We start from the raw sequence: 25,367 nt of genomic DNA on the forward strand, positions 1-25,367 counted from the left end.
AGCTCAGTAATTCATATACACTTACTGTTGTCTGTTAACTTTCAGTGAGGGTTTATTTTTATAAAGCTTTCAGAGTTTGAGCTGTGGATGGCCAAAAACAACACTGATCAGCAGAGTAAACTCAACCACAGCTTACCTTCATCTTCCTCTTCTCCCGCGCTTCCTTTTCTGAGTCCGAGTCTTCACTGTCGTTGCTCTGATCATCATCCTCTTCGTCGTCGTCCTCGTCGTCGTCTCCCAGGTCCTCCGAGTCGCTGCTGCTCACACCCTCGCTCGAGGTGCCCGAGGAGGAAGCCGATTCGCTGTCGCTGTTGCTGGAGCTCTCCGCCCCCTTCTTGCTCAGCTTCTGTAAGAGGAAGGCGCGCCGTCAGTAGAGAGAGCAGCGCACCACACCTCCACCTCCACCTCCACCTCTACCTCCATCTCCACCTCCATCTCCACCTCCACCTCTACCTCTACCTCCATCTCCACTACTCCATCTCCCACCTCCTCTACCTCCACCCTCTTACCTCTACCTCCACCTCCACCTCCACCACCTCCCTCACCCATCTCCTCTCCCTCCCTCTCACTCCTCCTCCTCCTCCTCCTCCTCCTCCGCCTAAGCTTAACAGCTACAGTGTCAGGTGTCTGGATCTCAGGTATCCGACCGGCACCACAACACCGGTCGCACGTTCACACACTTCAGCTGGCCCGTTTCCGCCTTCCCACAATGCACTGCGGTGCGTGCGGAGAAGGCATCCTGCCGGGGCGGGCCCTGTCACCTTGTCTTTCGTTTTGTGGCCGTGTTTCTCCCGCGCCTGGCCGCCGTCCGAGCTGCCCTTCTGGACCCTGCCGGCCGAATTCGGGGTCTTCATCCGCTCGGAGAGCGCCGGAGCCGGGGTGGGGGTACCGGCGGGGGTGGAGCTCCCCCTGGAGGACGCCAGGATGCCGCCCCCGTTCACTGCTCCGTTCACCCCTGCGTTTGAAAGCGGAAATAAGCCTCTCACCATACAGCAGGTACACCGGGTACTGGACGATGACACGGCGCTGACACAGTTAACAAGCTTATGGACTACAATCAAACGGAAAATGGCTGCTCAAAGGACAACCGGTACCTGAACTACAAGTATGAAAGCTAACACTGTGCAAATGGGATGATGCTTATGCGAGCAGCGAAAAGGCTCACTTTTATTACGTGGTATTGAGGAGAAGTGTGACAGCACTCTCAACAGGTAAAAAAAAAATCTGTGCGTGTGTGCCACAGAAGAAGTCTTTGTTAACATATTCACAGTGAAAACTTTGAACACCTGCTCGCATTAATGATTAATACAATTACATCTCTTACATCTGCCTCTAGGGCCGATTAAACGTATTTAATATAAATTTGCCCGCGAGGAGTTTGCCCCTTTCCGTTCTCGTTTACTGTGCTATAACTCATTCTGTACAGTAGTGACAGGGACAGTTTGTGGAACATTCAGTCCTTGTGTACAGTAAAGACAGGGAATGAGAGGAACATTCGCTCCTTCCGTGTATGAATGCTGTGGAATGTTTCTGCTTGCGGAAGGTTCTGGAAGGCCGTACCCTTGCTGCTGCTGCTTCGGCCGTTGGTGCTGGGAGTTCGGGACTGGAAGGGGCCGGGCTCGTGGTTCTGCACCTGGGGGGCGAACATGGGGGGCAGGCCCAGGAGCGGGGGGAAGAAGGGGGCGGAGCCGTGTCCGTGGGTCTCAGAGCTTCGCCACCACTCTGATACAGACAGGAGAGAAACACAGTGCGTGACCTTTCACCTTTCAGAGCTCACAGGCACCACTCTGATACAGACAGGAGAGAAACACAGCGCGTGACCTTACACCTTTCAGAGCTCACAGGCACCACTCTGATACAGACAGGAGAGAAACACAGTGCGTGACCTATCACCTTTCAGAGCTCACAGGCACCACTCTGATACAGACAGGAGAGAAACACAGTGCGTGACCTATCACCTTTCAGAGCTCACAGGCACCACTCTGATACAGACAGGAGAGAAACACAGTGCGTGACCTATCACCTTTCAGTGCTCACAGGCAGCAGTCTGATACAGACAGGAGAGAAACACATTCGAAATTGGGCAATAAAATATATTTTTGCATGCAAGTTTGAGACATGGTCGTGTCTAAAGACATTTCATATCATTTGTTTCAGACAGTTCTTTCCGTTCAGCTGCAATATGCATGGCCCACCATTGCATCCCACTGTCTTTGATTTCTATTCTTTATTAACAAGCTGATGATTATTAATTCACTACAGATTTATGGCTTCTTCTGAAAGGTTTGCTCAGTTGTTAAGCAGATGAGATTTAAGACATTATGCAGCTGCAAAAACACAGCTTCTCCTACTATTCCAAATCAGACACAGTAAAGCGATGTTTGAATGTGTTACTCTGTGCCTAGAGACAAACAAAGTCAATTCACTTTCAACTATTTATGAACGGATACATAAAACGAAGTTAGCGATTAAATGGGTGTTAAATTCTCTCACCACCACAACCCTTAAATCGTACTTATTTTAAACGAACCCGCATTGCGAAGCTTCACAGGTGAGCGAGGTGACGTTCACGCGTGAAACCACCTGCGTGACTGCGTGCGGCAGCCGAGAGGTGCGTGCAGACCACAGGAAACACTTAAAAGCACCGCCCGCCACGCACTCCGCCGGGTCCCCGTGACCACCACCCGCCTTGCGAATCTCCCTCCCATAAAGCACCGCCCTACAGCGCTGTCAGTCACTCTGACTGAGCGCTGCAAGGACCACGCGAGCCAGCCGTGCTCTCCGCGAGGCCCCTCCCACTCCGTACCTCTGGAGAAGACGAGCCAGTGAGCCTCCGCGTTCATGCCCGGTATTAAAGCCGTTCAGAAATGAAAGCAGCCCAGCGCTTCTCATGTCCGACAGCTACACTTTTACTGTATTTTGATCCACGTGGCCTCTGTTGCTAGATAGCGAATGCAGCGTTTTTCAAAAGCGGACCTATTGACTGGCCCCTTCAAAAAGATACATTTTTATCTTTTTTTGTCGTTTCTGGTTGTTTGTGTACTAAAAAAAACCGACTGATAGCTGGGTGTGAATTGGGATTTTGAGCACCGCGTGGTCTTTCTCCAACTCCAGCGCATGACCTGTTGAAAGAGTTTGGTTATTTAAGGCCCAGGACGGGTTTTGGGGGGCGGGGAGCGGGGGGCGGTACCTGGAAAAGCGCCCAGCTGGGGGTGCGCCGCCAAGGCCGCGCTCACGCCGAGCGTCCCCAGGCCCCCGAACTCGGACCGGCCCGAGCTGGTGGTGTACAGACCGAACGCCGGGTGGCTGAGCATGGGGAAGGCGCTGGAGACCGTGGACAGGTTGAAGGTCTGGTCGCTGCCCGCCCGGAACAGATGTCCTGGAGGAACGGAAGACAGAGCGGAGGAGCGCCCGGTTATTTAACGGCAAGACGCTCCGAGGAGCAAAAATACCGCAGCTAAATAATTCATCTCCACGCATGTTAAAGTTTAATATCATAACATCTCCCCACAGAGTTAACAAACTATAGTTGGTAGAAGAATGTTTTATGCATTATCAATAAAGGCATTAGCCTGTGTGAAGGACAGAGGCTTCTCGAGATTCTGCTTGATCTGTTTAAACATAGCTGTACAAATACGAGACACAGATTCTGGAGTCTGGGATTTCGCTCTGAGGGAATTTAACATGCATATTTCAGGACCGGCACACTTGCGCGTGTTTGAAAATGAACGGGAAAATCCATGTGCACTCAGTATTACCTGAAGTTAGCTAATGTGGTCAAAAATAAAATATGGTCAAAATTCTATGTGGAAAAAAATCATTCATTTTCCATCTTTTCATATACATACAAGGTTGTACTTTTTTTAAGAATAAAAGCTCAGGTAAATTATTTTTTGCAGCAAATTATTATTCTTTGAATTTTGTGAGGCACATTTGGATAGTCTGCAATGTAATTCAGTGTTTTCTTAATGTACGCACGATTTCTACACATTATCTTTACACAAATCACACACAGGTTTTGTGTAGCAGAGGGGCACAAAACCAGGTCATCTGAGCGGACACATCAAACTAAAGCATAAAACTGCATTCCAGTCAATATGTTAGACGTTGCAATTTGAGAGTCCTTGTACGTCCGCAATGGCGGTTTCTACTTTTACATCTTTGAGAGACAATAAAATACAGACTCCCAGCGCCCGTGCGTTTCATCATAATCACCGCCGGCACCTAGAAGTTTGCGCGGCTCGCTTATAAACGCTTCCTGAATAAAAATGTCAGCGCGAGCAGTCAGCGTTGGCATGTTGAGCCCCGCGCATTGTCTTCTAGCACAGTCAGATACATTAGCGCGGAAACATATTTCATGCAAATTCAATTTTGTAGCACAGATGGAGAAAAAGCTTGCGCACGCTGTTCCAACAGTCATTCAATGTGCCAGGTAATGCGCACACATAAAAAGTGATGACTGGGAGAATTTCATTTATTTCGCGGCGGAGGCTGTGGGAACCGGGGGACGGGCGGAGGGCGTGAGGAATGGAGTCCGAGAGATCTGTTTCTCCAAACGCCATAATAACTAAATGTATACATCAGACACGGAGCGCGCGTTTTACTCGTTCCCCTATTTAACGTTTCAATAGGACATCGCCGTCGCGTCAACGTTTCCTCCACTCAAAAGCAGACCTACATTGTCCAGATTTATTTATTTATTTACTTGTGTTTTGAAATGATTTTATGGAAAACGCAATGTCAAAAAAGAAAAGAAAATACAGATGTGAAAAATGGATTGGGCGATTGCTGATGTTGCTAGGGAGATCAGGACTAAGGGAGTAGGCCTCAAACCTGCTCCCAGTTTCCAGCCTGCTGTAGCTAGCTACAAACGAGTACAAACGCGCCTGCGCGTGCCCAAAACGCTCCAGTAAAATAAACAAATAAAATAAAATAATAAAAACAAAACTTAACAAGGGGGGGAATTTGTTCCTTCACCGAGACCCCGTTTTATGCATACTTTCCTTCCCGCTATGATCAGGCATTTATAGCCCGACACCAGGTTTGCAACCGGCCTATTAACCAGACCGCTGGGGGCTAATAGAGCCACTGGTGCCCGTGCTTCCGGGAACACACCCAGAATAGACCTGATCCATACATGCCACTCTGTCTTTCATTACTCTGATTATTTCATGAATGTGTCGTGTGCTTCACGATACAACAGAACATTGGGAGCCGCATGCGCACGCGCAAATAACAATAGCATATGAAAATATCACAGTAACACGCTCTTTATTAATGAACATTTTTCACATATATATATATATATGGCTGTGCAAGCCTTTGTTGTCGTTCTCATTTAGTTTGACACGACCCTCGTTGCTGAAGCCCTATCTGGTGGAAATAGCAAGTAGGCCAGTTACTGAATAAAGCAGTAAAAACAGCCACCTCACCTCCTCCATTTTGAGTCAGGAATATTATTACATTTCCAGTTCATTAAAAGCAAAGCCCTCATGCAAGAGAGCCACAAACACTACGGGTGTGATTTACAAATAGCAACATGAGAAGATTTGATTAAATCCCCACTTACATCCCACTTTATTTAAACCGCACATATTAAGCGGAACATAAATATACAGAGGAGGAAATAAGGCAATTTCTGAAGAGGTACACGAATAGCAAAATATATATTTTAGCTTATGAAACCGCTTGTTCTAAAGCTTGAAGAACCAGCCCACGGGTAGAGATCATAAGAGAGGGAAACAAAGAATCCCGGATTGCCGAGAGGAAAGGAAATCTTTCCTCAGGAGGTACAAAAAGGCCTCATTGTGTTGGCCTCGTGCCCGTTTACATCCAAAATGGAGAATCTACGCACCGAATCGCATTAGAATAAAAAGGAATATTTAAAGTCTGGCATCTGAGGGTTGGGCAGCTGATGGCGAGATAAATGAGAGAAAGCATTATACGAAAAGGCCGGCATCCGTTTCTATAGCGCTGCTGTCCAAGTAACGGGGAATGACATCTGCAAATGCCTTTTTAATATTAATGCGCTTCAAGCCGCAGAATAATTAAATCAGGCTTCGCAGGAGAGCAAAGCAGACATAAAATTACACAGTGCTTCCTGTGCCTCACACTGGGTCAAACTGAACTTTCTTTAAAAGCCCGTTTTTTAGTAGGATTCAGCCAAGGAGGTAGTAGTGTTCTTCTAGTCGTCTGTAATCTCACAGAGTCTGCTGCTAACTGCGTTACCGATCTGACAGCTAGCAGAAATGGAAGACGTCACTGCGTTTCTGCGGCTCTGTTCTTCCTCCAGGAGTCCTGGGGGTCACGTGTATCATTTAACCATTTTTCAATGGAGGCGACTCGCCAAATTCTCACGTGTAAGCATTTTTATAGATTTTGGAGAAGAAGAAAAAAGAGGAACTTAATTCCTCTTCACGCTCAAATAATTCAAGATGATTCCCGCGCACAGAAACATACTTTATTTAATGAATGTATGCTTTGGGGAATATATACGTGCATTATTGGACGTTAGAAAAATTTCAGGATCTGGCATTGTGCGTGCGTCAGTGCAAATTAAGAATGCGCTTTACAAGGTAAGAACATCCACGGGGCCGTAATCTTCCTTCTATTATCACGCCTCAATCTGAACTGCAATCCCGAGGAATTGATCCTAATCCGCTGTGGTAATGCATTTTATAATGCAACCTGAAAAGTATTTCGGAGATATACGCGACTAAGATAATGAGGTACTGAAGTAAGTGCTACAGGGGGTTCAAGTGTGTGTTTGCATGTGTAATTCGATCGCAGAAGAAACGGGCAATCAAGAAAATAAGAGATTCTTTTTTTTTGGCCGTCTTACAACTTCATACAAGCCATATAGGTATGGAAACCTCATCAGATCACAGCTGACTTTATTCTCAAAACCACTGGGTAACCACAGTTACTTAGCGCGCTTCCACCATTTAATTCAGCGCATCGTCCAAAATTGCTTATCTAGAAAAATCTGAGAACACGTATGGTGAAGGAGGATAACATGTTTTATGCATGAGAAAAGCAGTAATGAGTTCTTCATTCTAACAGCATGAAGTAAAAAGGAAAAAAACACAGGAAATGTTTCCTGCTTTTCTTATCATAAAAGGGGGGGAAAATCACAAATCAGTTTGGAAATTTGCATGTTATTTTCTGGTCAGGGCTATCCGACGGCTCACGCATCAATGCCGCCGGTCGCGTAATGGCTTTGACCACAATTAGTATTCAAAGAAAACAGGGGGATGTTAGCCGCCGCGCACTTTCTGCGCGGCTGACAGAAATGTCAAATGACACAGGCTAAACCGGAGCTAAAGGTTGTCAAGAGACATCTGAGCGGGAGCACATCTTACAAAGGGCTTTTTAATTGTTTGGTATTCATTAATGCAACGGGCTTTTCAATTTCCACACAAACTGTCTGAAAAGTGTGGGGGGGGGGGGGGGGGGGGGGGGGGGGCTGGGCTGGGGAAAAAGGTTTTTTCTCGGGCTTAATGATACAGACGTAATTAACACTGAGAAATGGGTCTTTCTTTTCTGGAACGGTCTCAAAAAAAAATAAGGAGGAAAGAGTCAAGTAGAGCTCCCGGTTGAAGGTGAACGTTACATCAAAACACTTCAGTTTAAAACCTAAAGCACTGCAGCGTAATTTGCATGAATGCTGTGGCATATTAATTTGCACCAAGCAGCTACTATGTTGGTTCAAATTTGTCATACGTGGAGAGAGCGAGCGCTCTCTTGCAATGCAGTGTGAATGCTGCGTGTACGCACATATGACAGCAAATCTGAGAGGGATATATGAGACTGGAAGCAGGTAATAGACGATGTACATGTGCATGAATAAAAAAAAATAAAAAAACCTACTATATATTCCATGTTTGTGTGGGGGGGTGGGGAAACTGGGTACTGTGTGGATGTGTTTCGGGATTGGTGGATTCTGTCAGAGTGCGTGACCGGGCGTACATGCTTGAGTGAGTGTGTCTTTTTGTCTATATTAGTGTGTGCGCGAGTAAGTGCCTCTGTATGTGTTGGTTTCCAGCAGAGCCTGCGTGTGTGTGCGCATGTGTGTTCGTGTGTGTTTATATATGGGAGCGTGTTTGTGCACATTACTGAGAATGTCTCTGAATGTCATCATTTCCATCAGAGTCGGTGCAGATGTGAGTGTGTCTCTGTATTCACATAAGCGCGTGTGTGCATGTGTTAGTGAGCCTGCGTGCGTGTGTGTGCGTGCGCTTCCTTACCACAGGTGGTGAGAGTGGACCCCAGGGTGGTGGGGCCGGGTGTGAGGCCGCTCTTGGAGGACGGGGCGGGGGAGGAGGGGGCGGCGGAGGAGGAGGAAGCAGACGACGGGGAGACCAGCCGCTCTCCAGACTCCATATCTGTCAAACACAATCCAATCAGCGCACTTACAGAGACAAAACACACACACCCCCACTGCGACTCTCGCTTTCACATCTGAATTACCCTCAACAATATTTCCATTTAGCAATGGCGGTTGCCCGCTCCTCCTTTCTCCCGAACGCACGAACCCCTGAAACGTCTCTCTTTAAAAGTGGGATTCTGAAAGGTCACCGTTCGGGGAGTTTGGGGGGGAGTTTGCTATCATTAATTACCAGATATGCAAAATCGCTGACGACAAAACAAAGAGGCCTACCTCTGGAACCCACCAGTTTTTTTGCTTCAACAATTTTGCCAGAGGAAGTTGCTGTTCTAAAATAAATTGCATTTGGCTGCATGAAAACAATGCTGGTGATGAGAAGGAAGGTCAGTGTGTTTGAAAGGGTGAGTGTTTCTGGCACAGGCAGAGGGACTAAAGCAGCAGGATTTGCAGGTCTGAGCACAGCCTCTTTAATACACGCTGTAAAACTGACACGGCTTAAAACTGATGCCGTTAACAAGCAAATAGCAGGTTTTAAAATGTGTCTGTGCTCATCAGTTAGACCATGCAGTAAGTACCAGTGGTAGAATGTTTCTCCTGAACACAAATGTGTGAATAACAAAGGTTTCCCTCCCCCAGTTCTTCCACATGTGTCACGACTCACGTGTAAAAGGTTTTACCAGTACAAAAATCTCACAATCTCAATATTTTCCCCATTCTGACCAGCCCACGGAAGGGTCCACAAATCCAAATCAAAATTTGACACTTACAAAAAAAAAAAAAATTAATAAATTCACAAACGCAATTTTTAAATCCTTATTTATTTATATGACTGGTTCCGGGGTGTGCGGCAGGCAGCGCCGTGTCTGTGAAGCCCCTTCGCCGCGCAGCCCCTGCGTTCTGTTTCGTGGGCCGTCTTTGTTATTGTATCATTACTCATAAACAATTTCTAGCCCTCCCCAGCGACGCCCCTCCGGTGCGGCAGCCGAATTGCTGATTAAATCTGGGAAACAAAGCTATCTGCTGAATATCAAGTAACGGCCCTCCCCGCCAGCAGCGCTGATGAGTCGCCAGCGACGCGCCGGGACGGAGCCCGCGCCGAGCCGCCGCTGGAGAGGCCGCTTCCTCCCCGCCGCGACGGCTGCCGCCGCTCGATGTTCCGCCTCCCGCCTGCTCTCGCGTTTTCACAAAAACACACAGAGCTTATTAATCTGCCATGTTAAACGGGCGGGAATATCGCCTTCATAAACAGGAGTCGGGGTGTGTGTAGTAAGCGCTCTCTTTTACCGTCTGCAAATTTATATTCCGACGCGAAGCATAGGGTAGGTGCGGTGCGAGCGAAAGTGGGCTAACTAGCAAACGGGGGAGATGTCATTTTAACGTCTTAACATCAAATGAATTAGCAATTCAAAGGGTGAACGGACTGTCTTCTTTCACATTATCCATTTAACATTCTATTGATACAATTAGGTTTCAGATGGTAAACTGTCCAGATCAATCAATCTCAAAATGAAATAGGAATTTCAACATCAAAGGAACAGGCCTGTGCATTTTGGCTTCAGTTTGTCTTTAATCATAAATATGGGTTTTCTCACATTATTTCAAAAGATTTCATTAGTCTTTTTCTTAGAAAGCAGCCACATACATCAGCCTAATCAGCTCACACTATTTTTGTTAAACACACTCTTGAAGGTTGTAGTGAAACAGTTCATTGTACCAACTGCAGTGATTCATATTTAGGATTCAAACCTGCAACTTTATCTTTGCCAGTCAACAGCAACGCCACATTTCAAACTGCGTCTGTATATATCTGAATCAAACCTGCACAGTTCATTTGCGGAACAAGCAATAATTACCTCTTGCGTAATTCATTGTTTAAACAATAAAACCCATTTACACTCATGTACTTCCTGAATAGCTAAGAACTAAACTGAAAGAATAGTGAACAGGTGTTTTCCTAAACATTGCCACAAACTGATTACTTGCAGTGAATACGTTTGATAACAAAAATGATAAATCTGCTCAAAAATAACCATGACACCGATGATTGCAACAATAACGGTGCATTCCAGTATTAAAGGAACCAACCCTGACTTAATTATCAGAAATGAAAATGGGTTTAGCATCAGAATTAGCTTGATTTTATAGGTAATTACCAGCGTGGCACAGTGGTTCTGTACGGCACGCTGCATAATCTCCACGAGCGGCTAAATTAATTTGACTTGGGCGCGCAACCAATCTTGCGCTCCTGACAGCACGTTCGAGGCGGCTCGCGCGACGCAGACCCGTCCCGAACAGCGGGCTGCGGACCCGGCGGAAGGGAGGAGCCCGCGCTAATTGCTCTGAATGATTTATAGGACTCATTACTCCCGCGGAGTCAGAGTCACGTCCGCAAACACGACTCGAAAACGCGCCGCGGCCGCCGCGCCGCGAACGGCGACGTCCCTTCAGCTCCAGGTTATAAACGGCGCACCCCACCCCCCAATTTTTTTTTTTTTTAGGAGGGAGTGGCTACGCCGCGCGCCTCGAAATGCCACCGATCGCTCAAACGCTCGAACGCGGCGGGATCCTTTCCGCGTCGCCTCGCGAAGAAACGTGCTGCGCCCCGCCCGCGCGCCCGCGCTGCCCCGGGAGTCGGGGTGCTGTTTTTGTTTTTCGCGGGGCCCGGCCGGTTGGCACGCGCCTCGCCCCGGCCCCTTATTTATCCGCCTCGGTAACAGATGGCCGTCGCTAATGGCGCTAATCCCGCGGCAGAGCCGTCAGCGCGGATCAGCGGTAATCGCGGTGCGGACACAGTGTCTCTTCTGCTAATGGAAGGAGCGGCCAGAGGAAGAGCGTCGCGTCGCGAGGGACGCCTCGACCCCGCTCAAAGTCGGAGCTCCGCCCCCCCCAGAGCCTTGCCGCTGATCCCGCCGCACGTGCCCGTTTTAACCTCCCCCCCCCCCCACCCAGAGCGTAGACCCTTCCTCTACCTTCGACATTTTTTTATATTTGTTTAATCAAATATGCCAAACGCACCGATAAATGTATGCGTTACACGCGTTGGCTTCTCCGTGAATAAGGTCAGCGATAACCGTGAATATATTCAGCGTCTTTGACCCTAATGGTCCAGTGATTAGCTCTCACCCCCCCTCCCCCCCCCTTTTCTCTCTCCCCCGCGTCATTCACGCGAGTCGATCTCGAGGCATGAGCTCGCCTGGCTGTTGCTCTGCGTGGTTGCCTGGTGACACAGGCACCTTCCCTCCGCCTTCGCCAATCCCAGCAGCCTCCCCGGGTCCTGCCGAACGCAGCGCGGGAGGCTGCGGCGGGCGGGGGGACAAATAACAACCCCTCTCTGTTTACTGAGGATGCGTGACACGGACGGGTGGAAAGAAGGGAGGGGAATCAAAACCACTCGAGCGGGTGACAAACCACGGCCAGGAAAAAAATGTAAAAAATGGAGACCCTTACATCTCTGCTTCCTGTCCAAAAGCCGTTCCTATTCTGGAACAGGAACTGGAAACCGGCTCTGGCTGCGAGGTGAATAATTTGTGAGATTTTTTTTGGCTCCCTCGTTCCCGTCCTGTGAAAAGCTCCCTCGAGGGGGGGGGGGGGTGTGGAAAACGCAGGGAGTGTTTGAGGTTAGCGGGTGCAGCGGTTCAGTCACACGGCCACAGTTCATCTAAATGTCAGGCATCAGAAAGCAGCGTCCGGCCCCCCTGCCCCCCCCCCCGCCACCCTACCCGTCTGAAGTGCTGCTGAAAACCACCAGCAGCATCCAGACTGCTCCCGGTCTCGCCCCTCTAACGGGGACGGCTTCGGATTGGGAGAGGTCTGACAAGCGGTGGCAACGGTGCGTGATGACAGGAAGGGGTTAACAATGAAGACGTGCCCCTTTCACGCCGCCGACGCTAATCACCGGCGCGGTCCTGATCGAACGGACCCCGGCGCGCTAACGTGGAGAAGTCGGGGCGCGCTAACGTGGAGAAGTCGCGGCGCGCTAACGTGGAGAAGTCGCGGCGCGCTAACGTGGAGAAGTCGCGGCGCGCTAACGTGAGAAGCCGCGGCGCGCTAACGTGGAGAAGTCGCGGCGCGCTAACGTGGAGAAGTCGCGGCGCGCTAACGTGGAGAAGTCGCGGCGCGCTAACGTGGAGAAGTCGCGGCGCGCTAACGTGGAGAAGTCGCGGCGCGCTAACGTGGAGAAGTCGCGGCGCGCTAACGTGGAGAAGTCGCGGCGCGCTAACGTGGAGAAGTCGCGGCGCGCTAATGTGGAGAAGTCGCGGCGCGCTAACGGGAGAAGTCACGCGCGCTAACGGAGAAGTCGCGGCGCGCTAACGTGGAGAAGTCGCGGCGCGCTAACGTGGAGAAGTCGGGGCGCGCTAACGTGGAGAAGTCGCGGCGCGCTAACGTGGAGAAGTCGCCAAACCAAAACAAACGAGCACAGAATGGCGTGTAATATCCTGTTCCGCGCGCTCCTCCGCAGCTCGCTCCGGTTTACTCCGCTGACACTGGCTGCATGGCCACCGTTCACGTGCCACTTTGACAGCACCCCCTGCTGTTGGCTCCTGGGCAACCGACAGCGATCGCCACCGGCCAGGAAGTCGCATCACACATCGCTCACGGCACAATGAGGAAGAGGGCCTCGAAGGACGTCACCCGCTGCCGGGTTTCCTTCAGTATCCGTACTGAAATAAGCCACCATCTACCAGAACAGCTTGACCATATCTGGTGTCAGACAGAAAAGTAACCCTCATGGAAAGGTGACCTGTGTAATCAGTAGGGTAGCCAGTTCTCAAAGCACCCCCCCCCCCACCCTTATGGCTCTTTCAGTACTCCCGTCTCTATCTGTAACCCTCTCTGCCTTGACAATATCTGAATAAAGTAAAAACTGCACGTGGGTAGTTCTACTGTAAACATAACATATGAAATTCATGAATAGAATCAGACCTGGATTGTGCATCGTGCGTGTGAGTGACCAAGACCCAGTCCTTTCTTTCAGTCGAAGTGACAGATGGCAGCACAAAGTCAGTGAAGGTGCACAGCGTCCTCCAGTCACTCAAACGGCTTTGGCACGGCTAATCTAGGCTACGCCGTGAGTGTCTCAGTGCTAATCTAGGCTACATGGGAGTGTCTCAGTGCTAATGTAGGCTACATGGCACCGCTAATGTCTCAGTGCTAATCTAGGCTACGCCGTGAGTGTCTCAGTGCTAATGTAGGCTACATGGGAGTGTCTCAGTGCTAATGTAGGCTACATGGCACCGCTAATGTCTCAGTGCTAATCTAGGCTACGCCGTGAGTGTCTCAGTGCTAATGTAGGCTACATGGGAGTGTCTCAGTGCTAATGTAGGCTACATGGCACCGCTAATGTCTCTGTGCTAATGCAGGCTATGCCGTGAGTGTCTCAGTGCTAATGTAGGCTACATGGGAGTGTCTTAGTGCTAATGCAGGCTACACACGAGTGTCTCTGTGCCAATGTAGGCTATACCGGGGTGTCTCTGTGCTAATGTAAGATATACCATGTCTCTGTGCTAATGTAGGCTACATGGCACTGCTAATGTCTCTGTGCTACTGTAGGCGACACAGGAATGTTTCTGTGCTAATGTAGGCTACACAGGGGTGTCTCTGTGCTACTGTAGGCTACACAGGGGTGTCTCTGTGCTACTGTAGGCTACACAGGAGTGTCTCTGTGCTAATGTAGGCTAAACCGTGAGTGTCTCTTGCTGCAGATCAGTGACTCCAGCTCTGCAGCCACACAATACCGCCTCCTGTCCGCACACAGCCCAGCTATGCCAATCAGAACTATACTACCCACATGCCCCATTACAATCACTGTGTACACTCTATACGAGGAGCCGTCTCTCCCCGCATTACCATGATAATAAGCCATTTTCACACACACAAGCGACTGATCCTCAGAACGAATTTTAAAAAGTCCACCGCCATCATCTTTTGACGCTGAGCACACATCTTTGAAAGAGATATCAGTGCACTACAGACATGCGGTTTCCTTTGTATCTAATACAGCAAATGTTATGAAACGGTACTGCGATTCTAAAAAAAAAAAAAAAAAGACTGGAAGGTAAATGAATATTGATGAACGAGGCGAAAGAGTAAAACAAAAAGGAAAGCGGGCACTTGGTACTTTTTTTTTTTTTTTTTTTGTTGCGGTGCAGACAGCCTCGTTTCGGTAAAGAGTGGACCGTCCCCTTTTGATGAGGTACGCGAGCGGAATGCTGGATGTGGGCTGACGCTCGTCAAAGCCGCATTCCAGAGGCCGCCGCCACCGCTCGCCGCTCGCCGCCTTCCCCCGGCCGTCTGACTGGAGGCATTAGCCGTAAAATATGTATCCCGGCAGATTTTAATTACACATGCAGGGAGAGACACGGGGCTTTTCATTCCCCCCCCGATCCGTCACCGGCGGTAGCGTAGCGGCGCTTCGTCTAAACGGCGAGGCCCCCTCGAGCACCGCAGCGCCGCGGCCGGCCTCCATTTTAGCGTAGCGCGCGAGCGAGAGGCTTCGTTTTTTGTGTTGTTTTTTTTATTTCTTTTTTTTCACTTTTAAGTCAGAAGGGGAGATAAAAGTGGCGGCCCCCGCCGTCCAAACAGGATTAAGCAGGAGCCGGTGGACAGGACAGCGCCGTCCGCCGTCGCAAATCTCCCACTTCCCTCAGATCCGCGCTTGGGCCCCGCGCCGCGCCTAATAAGCAAATTTAATCAAAGGCCGGATCCCAGCCTTGTGTTCTACAAACCATTTTCTGTGTCCCTAACCCCCCTCCCCCCAGCCCCCCAGCCCCCCAGTGTGTCTGGATTTGATGTATCGGTGAGGAAATGCAAATAACCCTAAACCGCAACCCCCCCCCCCCCCCACCCGACCCCCATTTTATCCTTATTTAACGTAGATTCGGTACACTGCAGCGAAACAGAAATGCGCCGAAGAGAATTTCCTTCACGGACCGCGAGCCTATCGGTCGGCTCGAACGCTGAACGGGCCGCATGTGCGGACGCCGTCCCCATAGAAACGACGAAAGGCGCGCGTCGGCACGGACGGCGAGGAACCCGCCATTTCCCCGGCTCCGCCTCGCGGGCCAATTTCCCGCTCATTACGGTGACAGAAAATTCACATCTGCCCTTAACTGGATACATTTAGAGAACTCCATTATAAAGGAGGAGCTGTTTATGAGTGGAGCCCCTCATCCTGGTTAATATGCGGTTTCCAAACATGGGGGAGCGGGAGAGAGACAGAACGGAAAGCCAGGATCTGTTAGAGATAATTACGCTCTGTTATTACTGTACATTACGCAAAGTTCCATCTTTCTCTCCTTGTTTACTTGCGAATCATTTCAAATCAACTCTTGCGTTCCCCAAAGCGGCATCAGCGTTATCAGCCTGCTATATGGACAAATTAAGAAATAACCATCTAAATTATCAAATGGATCTGGGCCCGCACTTCAACGGCGTCCTGACAAGGGAAATAAGCACTCAAAGGAGATCCTTTTTCTCTGTAGAGTCACAGGTACTGCATTACAAAATGCGCCCAAAAATACAGGTCTGTTTCACATTTTCTCAATTAAATGCTAAAATAGATTAAAGTGATCCCCTGCTTCTTCATACATAAACTCTGAATGTTCATAGACGATGCATATATGTTTATCTAATGTGTAAACCAAAATTAATTCGACCTTTCCTGGAAACCGACTCAATATCGCCATCCGTTTTGCTATTAATTCCCACTCAGCAGCTAATAGGACACCGTTTAGCCTGAAGGTGCATTTCAGCATTCAAAACCAGGACACACACTACTTCTCTGAACAACAGAGGAGTCATCAAAATTTCACATAGTAGGAGCTTATATCTCTATGGAAGAGAAGACCCCTCCCCACGCACACACACACACGCACACACACGCACACACACACACTCCCACCCCCGCTGCTATAAAGAGAAGAAGAGAATGCACGAGACAGGGGAAAGAGAAGAGAGAAGACAGAGAGAGAGCGAGCGAGCGAGAGAGAGAGAGAGAGAGAGAGACCACCGGCGGTCCGAGCTCGGGCCCACCTCATTGACGAAAAGCATAATTCGGATGACACGCATGTGAAAGCCAAGACAAAAGGGAAACGTCTCCTGCTCTCAGGCGAGAACAATGAGGGAGCCCAGAGGCGTCCGCGCGCTCGTCTTCACGCCCAACCGATGCCCGAGATCACAAAGCCCGCACAGCGACCCGGAGACAGCGCCGCGCTGCCCAGGCACACGCAGCCTCCTTCACTCACTCTGTAATTACTCAACCCAGATGAGTCATTAAAGACCAAACCCGGTGGTACTTGTTTACCACGGTAGGATTTTATGTGTGCACAGAGGGCACTGCAGATGACAGATGACATGTTCTTTTGGATATCCTTATTAATATACAAAAGGCAAAGATACAGGTCTCTCCGGGGTAGCATGTGTGCTTACTGTAACGCTGATAATTCAACACTTCCTTATATGAAGCTGGATGAAATTAAACACTTTTTGAAGTGTGTAGACACAAACAAAAATACCGCCAACACCTTCAGGGAATCGGTGTAAATACCCTCATACCTGCAATTAAAATAAATTTCAGACCTTATTTCTGTGTTGAGACTTAGCACGTTTCTTTACAGAACAAGTGATAATTGTTTTTACAATTTTTCGACTAAGTGCTAATGCGTGCGATAATAATGCAATAGCTGCGTTTCCCAGAAAACAAAGGGTTCGCACAGTTTAAACTTGCAACTCAATTATCTCCACAAAGCAAGGTGGTAACACCTTGGTCTATGACTCACAAATATGACAGAGGTATTCAAAAGGCAATCCTGCTTCCCCAAAATATAATATCTATTTTTTTTTTTTAACTCCGATATACTAACATAGAGGGTAGAGTTTATTTGCATGCGAACGGGAGACGGTGCTAGAATTCAAATGCAAACACCTCTCAGAAGACAGAGTTACAAATTAAACGTGAGCCTGAGCTGCCTGAGCAAAGGTTATCCTTCATCCTGCACCACAGTAGAAAACGCAGCCAGGCCCAGGGGGCATATTTCCTTCTTTTAATTTTCCGGTAAACGCAAGGTAGTCACCTCCATTGGCAATTGCTCATTAGGTGTAATTTATCGAGAAGGGGGGGTGGGGGAATAGAGACATGTGTGGAATACAAAACGCTGCTCTATTGGCCAGTGTTTAAGGGATACCGCGGTTAGCGTATTGCGCGGAGACATGCTACCGCTCCCGGCCGAGATTTGTGTTCAACATCACGCCGTACACGATTTTTTACTCACGTTATACGGTCGGGAGCTCGATGCCGCCGTAGTGTGTCATTTGCTAAAGCACTAACCCTCGTTTGTTCGGAGATCAGTCGGTTGTTCTGTGGCGTGATGTATGCAAGCGCCGTTCCCGTGAATATGAATTTACATGCGCATAACGAGGGCCATTGTGTGGGCCGAGCCGCTCTCTCTCTGCGGAGGAACGCGTCGCTCGTCAGATACCAGCGGCGTGGCGGTGCTAAGGTTGCGGGGTCGCGTTTTGACGCGCTGGTAATTTACTGTCTGATAATGGCCAGTCCGCAGACAATGGGCGCCCGGTCCAAGGACCCCCCGAGAGGCGTTTGGGTACGACACCGCAACGCCGCTGACCTTTATGTTCCGCGCAGGCGAATAAACAATCCGCGGCGTGGCCCGCCTGCGCGGTGGAAACGGGGAAAGCGAGCGTGACTTATCTGTACCCGGCTCCCGCCAGCTGCTGAGGTGGCTGAAATAAAGCCCGAGCGGGATCAAGGTAAACATCGGTGTGACGGCTCTCTCATTCCCGCGGAGCAATCCCGCTCTCAGCGGAGGAGCCTCCACATAAATCACGCATCAGCACATACGCGGGGAGAGCGCGCGGAGAGCAGGGCGAAGCAATAAAGCAAATTCAGAGCGGGTGCCCGACGCAAGATTTGTCATTCACTGTCCATATGTCCAACTGCTGCCATCCAGGCACGAGAGTCGAGCGGAAGAGAAAATTTAAAATAAATTAAAACCAAGAAAAACAGAATTCACTGAATTCCCTGCAGTGCCAGCCTCTGCAAATCCAGGTGTGCCGTGAAATTCACCAATAACACACCGCTAACAATTATTTTCAATGAGATACAAATACGTAAGAAAACAGGACGAAAGGCTGGGGTATACACACTACATTAATTTGACATTTTATCAAACGGGCGTGACAAACAGAAGGCACGTGACTCCCTCGCCTTCCTCCAGCCACTGCAATCTGTATGTGGGATTAGCAAGGCCTGAACGTTTCTAATGAGCTCGTGCGTCGTCATGGCAAAAATAAAGCCCTCGGGCTCCTTGAGGGAAAGCCTTACGTTCTGTTCCGCTTAACTTCCAGGACTCAGATGTTTTTCAGTTAAGCAAAATTGTATAATTATAATTTCATTTAAACAGATACCCTTCATTTACTTCAGTGTTTCCATATAACTTGTTCTGACTAAATCTTATTAACCAACAAACCTAATAAAAGCCAATTATATGTAAATGTCAACGCATTTTACACCCAAAATTTTGAATTTGGTCCACTGAATAATACACATTTCTGCTCTTTGAGATTTTCCAGAATATAAAGACCTTTTCTACCGTGTATGAAAACACCCCCAGGCACAAGAAGAAAATCAATGCTCTTAAATTCTCGATTCAGTCCTTTTTGTCCATAGACTGCTATGGTGACCTATAATGAACTAAAACAGGAACCGCCCTTAACGTTTCCATATAGCTGAGGCAAAGCTCACAGGTCTGTGAGCAGCGCTGATTGGACAGGAGAAAGTGAAACTACCACTGACGCGTTCATCTCCATGTGCAAACATAACCTCCCCTTCAGGACATCGGCTGCGCACACACACACACACACACACACACACAAATCAACACACAGGGCCATAATCCTTTTTCACCTTATACTGCAGAATTACAGCTGCCAGATCTAACTTGGGTAAAGGGGACAAAAGCATGTCTTGTCGCAATTCAAAGAATTTTGAATAAAAACAAGCTTCCAAATAAGAAAAAAAACGAAAGATTAGGGCAAACGGTCAGGGGAACGTTGAGCAAGTACCGCTTCTTCGCCCTAGTTTCCAGGAAGGGGACGAGGCTCGTTGTGTTTTTACGCTGTTTTCCGACCACAAACTGACAGGAATCGCAGTTAAGGACAGGATGCCAACACGGACAAGAAGAGACAAGCAGGGAGACTCAGTCAGAAGCACATTCTGCACCTCAGACGAGCATTTAAGTGTGTATGGCAGCAGTGAAGGATACGTGGGCGCAGGGCATAGCCCAACCCAACACTCAACCGGGCACCACTTTACACCACACACCCCACATCGCCTCGCGTTCGCCCGTGGTGTGGTTTTAACGGCTCAATCTCCTACGAGGGCACAAGGGGCGTGGCACGAAAAATCAGAGTTTTCCAACTGTCGTGAAAGGCAGGTGAGGCAATAAGACGGACAGACAGACGGACGGACGGACGGACGGGTGGCCCCTGCTCGGCGCGGTGGGTGGCTCGGGGCCCGAGGAGCAGCGCGGCCGTCCTCGGCGTTTAGGAACCAAAGGGCCCCCCCTGACCACAGGACGCGGCGACCCACAAGCTCATCTGCATACGACGGCGGCTGACAAAGGGGAGATCACCTTGATCTGCCAATCGCTCTGGGGCGGGGTTGGCGGCTACGGCGGGGACTTCGGCGATGCGACTGCCCGCTACCAAAACAACGCATTCCACCGCGTGGCCGGGCACCCGACAGCCCCCCGAAATAACTCCCAGGGCCCATGGCCTGAAACAGTTTCCCCGTTTAAAAACGAGACAAAGGAACAGACCGCACACCTCAATAAGGCGAAAACAGACCAACTCATTCCCACCATGCTAGGGTACAATTACATAGTGTCACTACGCCGTGGAATTATTCTGTAATTCCTTACTGCTGGTGTCAGCAACAGAAGACACAATGTGCAATAATGCATGTAAAAACCACGCTGCTATTATTTTAAGAAGTTTTATTTTTCAAGTGCTGCGATTTGAAGGGCAGGAAAGTTCTAGAAGCCAGAATGACAAGCCTGGAATAAACTGTGATTCACCTTCATGTGAAACTTTCTTAATCTAACTGGCTGAACAAAAGGAAATGAAACCATCTGAGACACAGGAACATGCAGCACAGTAATGCTACTTGAAATTCTAGTCTAACAGAATTTTTTTTTTTTTTTAAGTGTGTCCATGGTGAGAATATTACAGTGCTGCTTTACAAGGCCTGTAACAGACAAAATACATTTAATTTCAGATTACAGTCTTACTAATGGAGCTACTGTGGATCTTAGATTCACTGTGCAGGGCACCACATTCACGGAGTCACCCCCAAAACCTGATACATCAGGTGACCCTAAAAATGGCATCACAACAAAATAAAGCCCCACACGTAGAATAACTGACTGCTGAGTAAACAGATTGACACTGTAGCGGTGCGCACTTCACAAAAAAGCCAGAACGTGGAATTGCGTTGGCTTGTAACCAATTTCCAGGAAAACGAGGGGTTTTGGGTAATCACGCCCTTTCTCCGGTCCTGATCTGTTCATCGGTTTTAAGAAAAACCGAGGAAGAGATTTTTTTTTGTTTCTTTTTTTCCCCCGCGAGGAGGCAGGCAGATCTGTTGCGTTGCGACACCAGAGTGCACCGCCGCATTGAGAGCGGTGGAGTTGTGCAAGCGTGTTACATTAATCCATTAGCCTCCCCTCTCCCAGCCGCACTACGGGCGAGCGGCCGTTTTTATGCGCTGCCATTTCTCAGGCCCTCATGTGGGAAATTCGCATCGACATCTCAAGGTACACAGCAGAAGCACGCAGTCCCTAATGGCGGCCGCACTCTCATTATTATTTGTAGTTTTCGAGATCTTATCTTCCGTGATTAGCATAATTTAATCAATTTCATGAAATTGCCTTTTAATTACCAAGAGCGCATTTCTCTAAATTCTACCCTTTAGAAGCACGTCCTGAAAAATAAAAGCCATTGTCTCCAATGCATACTGAAGCAGGCAAATTGAAAAAGGCGGTATTCTATTTTTTACACTTTATAATGCATTGCGTAGTCAGTAGCATGAAAATGAAAACATGCATATTTTACAGAACATTTCATGTTTTCATGTACATTTCAGTGAATCTGAAAACAAACCAGGGCTACAGAAATGCATTTTAATCTAAAAAAAAAATAAATAAATACCGTGAAGCTATGCCATAAAATTTGGCAACAGTGGAAACCATACTAAGAGCATTATGCAGTGTTCCTATAAAATCACCATTAAAAACAACATTATAGGAAAAAATAGCCTACAAATCATATCAATCATCAGAATTCACAAGCCCTGTTGACGATTGCCTTTATTGATATAATAATCAGAAGAAAAATGTCTAAATTCAAAGAGTGTGAGCGTGCAACATTAAACGAAACAGATGTCAGTACGATAATAAATCTGCATTTATAATGAATCGTACCCGCACTCTGGAGATACCCACTGCAATGGAAAAAAATCCTTACGTTGGACATTTTAATTTACGTTCTGTTAGAGACCGAAAGCCCGGAAGACTAAACAGCTATGATTTCCGAAGATCAATTGTAATAAAATCCTGTTACATGCAAACCAACTCTGAAGTTCATTACATTTAGCCATTAATAAAAAACCATGCTGTTAGTGACAAATACAGCTCGCAGTTCCTCCATGTGAGCCAATTAGAGAAGAATTTACAGCAGACATTAATCAGCTACATTTTTGGGCTTCATTGACTCTCGCTAATTTGTATAAAATGACTGTACAAATCTTGAAGAAATGAACACATACGGAAGCAAAAAATCATAAAAAATGCAACACAGAATTTTGTGTGGCGGCAAAAGGATTTCTCCCCCTTTCTGCACGAAAGAGGAATGACTGCAGACAAAAGTAAAGAACATGATCAACAAAATTCTTCTGAGGCCAACCCATCAAAAGCGGAATGTTGGTGGGCACGTCTAATCTACAATACAGGTTGGGGCCTCCAAAGTGTAATGCAAAGGACGATAACAAAAAAAGTTAAAATCAAAGCCTATGTTAAAAAAAAAAAATCATTTTTTGCCAAATTCATTTAAAGCTGTATGTTATTTTAAGTGTATAGCCAAAGGTCACACAATGAAGCATTTTGTATACAGCTGTGACCAACAGAAAGGAATCTCTCACACTTGGCCTAATTTCTGCTCTGTGTGAGACACTTAAATCCAGATCCTGAGTTCACCCTCAGCTGTCCTAGGGTAGAACGCAAACGACGGTTTAAAACCCCACGACCCTGATCTAAACATCCACACAGATTTTCCAGCGGCAAACGGACAACTTTAAAATAGGGAACAGAAAACAAAGCGGTTGCACACCACTCCCAAGCTCTGCAGGCCACAAACAATACCCCGTTGAATTCAGCAAGCTGCAAACGCACACGAGCACTGGAACGTCAGGGCAGCAACTTTTCCAACGCACGACCCACACCCCCACGCGCCACTGTTAGCAAAGCTGTATAAGTAGCATTGCCCAGTGCCGTATCAGGCTAAATCCTCCACGGGACCGTTCAGTGTTGGGTGTTTTACTTTCAGACCCCACAGCTCGGGCACGCCGGCAACACGGACCACATGGGCGACAACCAGAACATTTCAGCTCGTGAAACATCCGCGAACGGCGAAGCACGAAGACGGAACAGGCGTGAGGGACATGGAGACACGCGAAGGTCAGCCTGTAGTTCCACGTATCCGCGCTCTTGCTGCAAGAGGAAACATTAACAAATGAACGTTAATATCTCTTTTTTTAAACTTTCATTATCCGCAGCAGAGCTGACTCACTCTGCGGCCTGTTGTGAAATGAACCGTTGATCTTCGGTTTTTGCTCTGGCACTCACTTCCTCATGCTAAAATAAAAAAACCCCAATCAGAGTCATCCAAAAAAACCTGCTTTCATGGAGACTGCGGGGAGCAAGGGGGCGTAATGGAGGCATCTCTGGCGGTTTGCATGCTGAAGCTGAAGACGTACAAGAAGTTAGCGTGGAAGCTAAACACTTTGTTTCACTCCAGGCCTCGCTCAAAGACACCTGGGCCAGTCGGGGCCTCGGAGTGCATTTCTAATCTGACGAGCTAAAATTGGGGTCGCCTTGGCGGCAGATACCGCGGCCCTCTCTCCAAAAACAGGGAGAGGGTAACATGGAGGGGTTCAGCCGGCCTACCGGCAGATAATAAAACGTTCCGCTTTGCTCCAGACGAGCTGGGGGAGAACCTCTTTCAGGCTTCTTTTCAGCTCCAGCGTACGTCGCTGTTTGACCGCTACATCCAGCCTCACGGAAGAGAGAGACGCGCTACGCCCCGGACCACCGTCCTCAACAGGTCCCACACCTGCCAAACACAGATGTTCTGGGTAAATCAAATTTAACCCCGGAATCCAAAAAAAAGAAAAGAAAACAACAACCTCAAAGCAGACACTGAGCAGACAGCTGAACTTGACAATAGCAAACCACAGTGCCACAAACGCAGAGATGAGAGACTTATTTTCATCCGCTTCAACAGAAAATAGCCAAATAAGATTGTCTTTTTTTTGCACTAAAGATAAAAGACAGAGATAAAGGTATTTTTCCAGTGCTGCTGTCCTTGTTCAGTTAGGTGGTTCTTCTATCAGTCAGTTGTTTTTGACACCTTGATTACACAATGGCCATTACAATAAAGCCGAAGAAATCTACATCAATCATTTCAGAAGGTTATTTTAATTAATCTTCAAATGAATGTACCAATCAGTTGTAATTTTGCTGTATTTTATGAAAGACTGTAATGCTTTATTAGGATTTGCATACAAAATATTTCTGTTGTTGAGAAGCACAGCCATCAAAATCTATGAATTGGAAGTGTTCATGAGGAAAGGCTAAAGACATAGGTCTAAAACATATTTTAATGTGTACACAGAAATGACAATCCTACAAAATATTCTATTACCAGAGAAATGGTCGCCTGAACAGGCTAACCCCTGACATCCGTATTACGCTATTTCTTCAACAAGACCGCAGGAGTTGCGCGAGCAAACAACACCTTTATTGTTACTGTCAGTCAGCTCGGTGCACTTCCTGATCTCTCTCAGCCAAGAGAAAAACAGCAGATCCTCTGCAAACGTCTCTCATGTCTCGCGCCGCACAAAAACAGGAAGACCCAAATTAAAACATCCTCCATTACCCCAGTTCAGATATCCACGAATTCCATTCCCCTTAGCGCGGCGGCGGACGAACCTTCCTGCTCACGTGTGACAGCCGTCTCCCTTGCACTGCCGTCTGCCATTAAATGAAAGGTTATCAACCGCAGCGCACGTGCAACAATAATGTGCTATCTGCTGTGAATACCGAGGGGGGTTGCATCCAAAAAAAAAAAAAAAACTGACTGTGTGTGACAAGCAGTTAAATACATATTTTCTGTCATATTGCAAATGGTGTCATTCCGAGTGCATTCTCCACAGTGGAAACTGTTACAACCAAGAAAGTGGAGGAATTAGACAGCGGAACTACCGTTAAGCGAGGTGAAGAGAACATTGATTCACTCATTGTTCAGAAACACCTGAAATTCATTACAGCAAACAGTTAGCTCATACAGACCGAGTACAGCTGCGGCTTCAGTAGCGCGCATTCAGGTCTGAACTCACACGGGATACTCATTTAACTCCTTTTTATTTTGATGAATGCGCCGTGAAAATAACCAATTTCCTCTCCACCGCAAAGCCATTTTCCGGAAACACTCATTTCTCGTTGGGAAAATAACATTTCTCTCGTTCCTGTTAGCATGTCGTCATGCCTGCCCTCAACTCTGATTTGACATTTCTTATAGGTATTTAATTTTGTGCTCTTGCTCTACAGCTGAAAACTACCAATGCCCCTGTGAAAATGACTGTTATGTGTTTATACTTTCACAAAAAAAAATCAGGATTGTATTTATTATT

General features: G+C 47.9%; 1 protein-coding gene across 17 annotated transcripts in view; it reads right to left on the reverse strand.

Annotated features, from left to right (window-relative positions):
- Nucleotides 1-25,367, reverse strand: part of LOC135241186 (bromodomain adjacent to zinc finger domain protein 2B-like) — an 80,545-nt gene that overhangs the window by 27,123 nt on the left and 28,055 nt on the right. For 16 of the 17 annotated variants that reach the window (XM_064311365.1, XM_064311364.1, XM_064311375.1 and 13 more), the window contains 5 exons: nt 8,247-8,384; nt 3,191-3,379; nt 1,561-1,722; nt 762-955; nt 137-346 (listed from right to left, as the gene is read on the reverse strand). In XM_064311365.1, the coding sequence (XP_064167435.1) occupies nt 137-346; nt 762-955; nt 1,561-1,722; nt 3,191-3,379; nt 8,247-8,382 (891 nt within the window). In that variant the 5' untranslated portion in view covers nt 8,383-8,384. Of the gene's footprint in view, nt 1-136; nt 347-761; nt 956-1,560; nt 1,723-3,190; nt 3,380-8,246; nt 8,385-24,613; nt 24,633-25,367 lie in introns of those variants that run through there. The other variant, XM_064311366.1, reaches the window with a different exon arrangement.

This window comes from Anguilla rostrata, chromosome 15 (assembly GCF_018555375.3).
Source record: "Anguilla rostrata isolate EN2019 chromosome 15, ASM1855537v3, whole genome shotgun sequence".
NCBI classification, from domain to species: Eukaryota; Metazoa; Chordata; class Actinopteri; order Anguilliformes; family Anguillidae; genus Anguilla; species Anguilla rostrata.